Genomic DNA, 3,059 nt, shown 5'->3' with positions numbered 1-3,059 from the left:
TCACGGTGTACGAGGTAGGGCCGGGGCGGCCGGGGGGCCGGCAGCGGGGCGAGCGGCGCGCCGGCGCCCTGACCCGCCTGCGCCCGCAGGTGCTCAACCCCCGGAAAAAATGCAAGAAGAAGAAATACGTCAACTCGGGCACCGTGAGTGGGGCCGGGAGGCGCGGGGCGGCCGGCGGGTGCGGGGCCGGCGCTCAGCCCGCCCTGCCCGCAGGTCACGCTGCTCTCCTTCTCCGTGGAGTCCGAGTTCACCTTCGTTGACTACATCCGGGGCGGGTGAGTGGGGCCGGCGCCCCGCGGGACACGGGGCGAGGACGGTGCGGGCGCCGCCGGGGTGGGCTGGGGGGCAGCGCGCCGCTGGGGAGCAGCGTGGGGCTGGGGGGATGCCCCAGGGCGCGGGGCCGAGGCTGGAGGATGGCATCCCCCCCGCTCTGCCCCAAGGACGCAGCTGAACTTCACCGTCGCCATCGACTTCACGGCCTCCAACGGTGAGCGTGGCGGCGCGGGGCGAGCTCGGCGCCGGGGGCCCGGGGGCGGCCGGGGGCCCGGGGGCGGGTGCCGACGGCGCTGTGCCGCAGGGCTGCCGTCGCAGCCCACCTCGCTGCACTACGCGAGCCCCTACCAGCTGAGCGCCTACGCCCTGGCGCTGAAGGCCGTCGGCGAGATCATCCAGGACTACGACAGCGACAAGCTCTTCCCCGCCTACGGCTTCGGTGCCAAGCTCCCGCCCGACGGCAAGATCTCCCACCAGTTCCCCCTGGTGCGCCGGGGGGCACGGGGGCTGCACTTCCCAGCTGGGGGGGCAGGGGACCCACACATCCCTGCCGTGGGGCAGGGCGAGGGGAGGGCATGGACCTCCCTGCTGTGGGGCAGGATGAGGAGAGAGCATGGATCTCCCTGTGGCGGGGAAGGGGGGACCCAGACCTCCCTGCTATGGGGCAGAGCTGGGGTAAGAACAGACCTCCCTGCCATGGGGCAGGGATAGACCCAGACCCCCCCTCCCCATGGGGCAGGGCTGGCCCTGCGCAGGGCAGATGCAGCTCCGTGGCCCCACAGCAGCCTGAGCAGGGGGCACAGGGGGATCCCAGGGTGCAGGGCAGCTCATGGGGCACCCACCCAGGGTGGTGAGCGATTGGCCTGGGGCGGCACCCAGTGGGGCCGGGGCCCACGGCTGCGCCGAGCGCCCGTGCCGTGCCGTGCTGTGCCCACAGAACAACAACGCGGAGAACCCCAGCTGCGCCGGCATCGATGGTGTCCTCGAGTCCTACCTGCAGAGCCTGCGCACCGTGCAGCTCTACGGGCCCACCAACTTCGCGCCCGTCATCAACCAGGTGGCCAGGTGAGCGCCACGCTGGCGCGCGGGGTGCGCGGCACCCAGCCGAGGGGTTCTGCATCTCTGTCCCTGCAGCGCGGCCGCCCGCGTCACCGACGGCTCCCAGTACCACGTCCTCCTCATCATCACCGACGGCGTCATCTCCGACATGCTGCAGACCAAGGAGGCCATCGTCAGCGTGAGTGACCCGGCCAGGCTGGCCCAAGGGGCCCGTGGCCACACGCAGCGGCTGGCTCAGGTGCCACCTGCGCAGCCCTGCCCGATCGCCGGGGACACAGCGGGTGACGGGGGACCGGCACAAGGGGCTGCACTGGGGTGACTCTGCCATTGCTCCGCAGGCTTCTGCCCTGCCGATGTCCATCATCATCGTGGGAGTGGGGCCGGCTGAGTTTGACGGTGAGCCGGGGCTCACGGGCGCTGGGCGAGCTGCGGTTTGGCTCCGTGCTGGCCGCCCAGGGCAGGGTGGGCTTCGGGGAGGGGCCAGGGCCAGGGCCGAGCAGCCGCCCGGGGCGCTCAGCGGCGCTGTCCTCACCAGCCATGGAGGAGCTGGACGGCGATGAGGTGCGGGTCTCCTCCCGGGGCCGATACGCCGAGAGGGACATCGTGCAGGTGAGGGCCGGCGGGGAGCCGCACCGGCGGGGCCGGGCGCTCACCGTCCCCATGCCGGGCCGGCCCCCAGCGCCTTCCCCGGCACCCTCTCCGTCCTCCCGCAGTTTGTGCCGTTTCGAGACTATGTGGACGACTCGGGGAACCAGGTGCTGAGCATGGCCCGCCTGGCCAAGGACGTGCTGGCCGAGATCCCCGAGCAGCTGCTGTCCTACATGAAGACGCGGGACATCAAGCCCCGCCGGGCTGGCCCACAGTAGCGCCTCCCGGGCAGCCCGCGAGCCCCACGGCTGGCACAAGCAACCCGGCCGCCCCCGAGCAGCGCTGGCTTCGCCGCCTGCCCGCAGGGCACTCCGCCGTTGCGGCGCGGCGCCGCGCGGCGAGGACACGCGTGGCCCTTTCTCTCGCCTGGGACACGCATCGCCCCCGCCAGGCGCTGAGCCCGGGGCTGCTGGGGCTGCCCTTCCTCGGACACCGGGCTGGCGACCAGCACGTCACCCCCCCGCCGCTCTGCCAGGGGCGCGGGGCCCGGCCCTGGCGTGGGGGCTCTGCTCTGTCGCTCCCCTCTGCTGTCAGTGTCCCCCCGTCCCCCCACCCCCCATCCCTGCGACCGACGCGCAGCCCGCGGGAGCTGCGGCCTGCCGCGGTTAGGCAGAGGAACGACTCGGGCGCGGGTCCTGCGAGCCAGCCCTACCATCGCAGCTGGGGGGCTGTCGCGGAAAAGCCCCCTCCTTTTCCAGCAGCCCAGGCAGAGCCAAGACTGCAGCTGAGGCGCCTCGACGTGGGCCGGGGCTCCGGCCCCGCTGCCCCACTCTCACCCCCGGGTCTCCCCGGCGGGGAGCAGCGCCGGCACTGATGGCTCAGCCCCCCCAACAGTGCACGAGGGCTGCCCTGGGGTGAAGCCTCCCTACGGGGGGGCGGTTTGCCCCGGCCCCGGGGGGCTCCCGCCGCTCCCGCCTGCGCCCCCAAAGCTCAGCTGAGCGCCTCCTCCTGCTCCGGAGCCCCCCGAGCCGGCCCGGGCGGCCAGGGGGGGCTGCGCTGCCACCATCGACCCCTGTAAATAAACTGCTCCAACCGGGACGGCTGCGCTGTCTGCGGGGCACCGGGTGGGGGACGGGGAC

At 73.7% G+C, this 3,059-nt stretch overlaps 1 protein-coding gene across 1 annotated transcript in view; it reads left to right on the top strand.

Moving 5' to 3' along the window:
- Positions 1-3,009, top strand: part of CPNE9 (copine family member 9) — a 7,837-nt gene extending 4,828 nt beyond the window's left edge. Inside the window, exons 12-20 of the mRNA XM_085324655.1 lie at positions 19-143; positions 214-275; positions 441-487; positions 578-759; positions 1,211-1,338; positions 1,408-1,510; positions 1,671-1,728; positions 1,868-1,941; positions 2,046-3,009. Coding sequence (XP_085180781.1) covers positions 19-143; positions 214-275; positions 441-487; positions 578-759; positions 1,211-1,338; positions 1,408-1,510; positions 1,671-1,728; positions 1,868-1,941; positions 2,046-2,198 — 932 coding nt within the window. The 3' untranslated portion in view covers positions 2,199-3,009. The remainder of the gene's footprint in view (positions 1-18; positions 144-213; positions 276-440; positions 488-577; positions 760-1,210; positions 1,339-1,407; positions 1,511-1,670; positions 1,729-1,867; positions 1,942-2,045) is intronic.
- The last annotated feature ends 50 nt before the right edge of the window (positions 3,010-3,059 follow it).

This window comes from Rhea americana, unplaced genomic scaffold (assembly GCF_003343005.1).
Source record: "Rhea americana isolate MKP2758 unplaced genomic scaffold, rheAme1 scaffold_120, whole genome shotgun sequence".
Classification (NCBI taxonomy): Eukaryota; Metazoa; Chordata; class Aves; order Rheiformes; family Rheidae; genus Rhea; species Rhea americana.
This window is presented reverse-complemented; position numbering and strand designations above follow the sequence as displayed.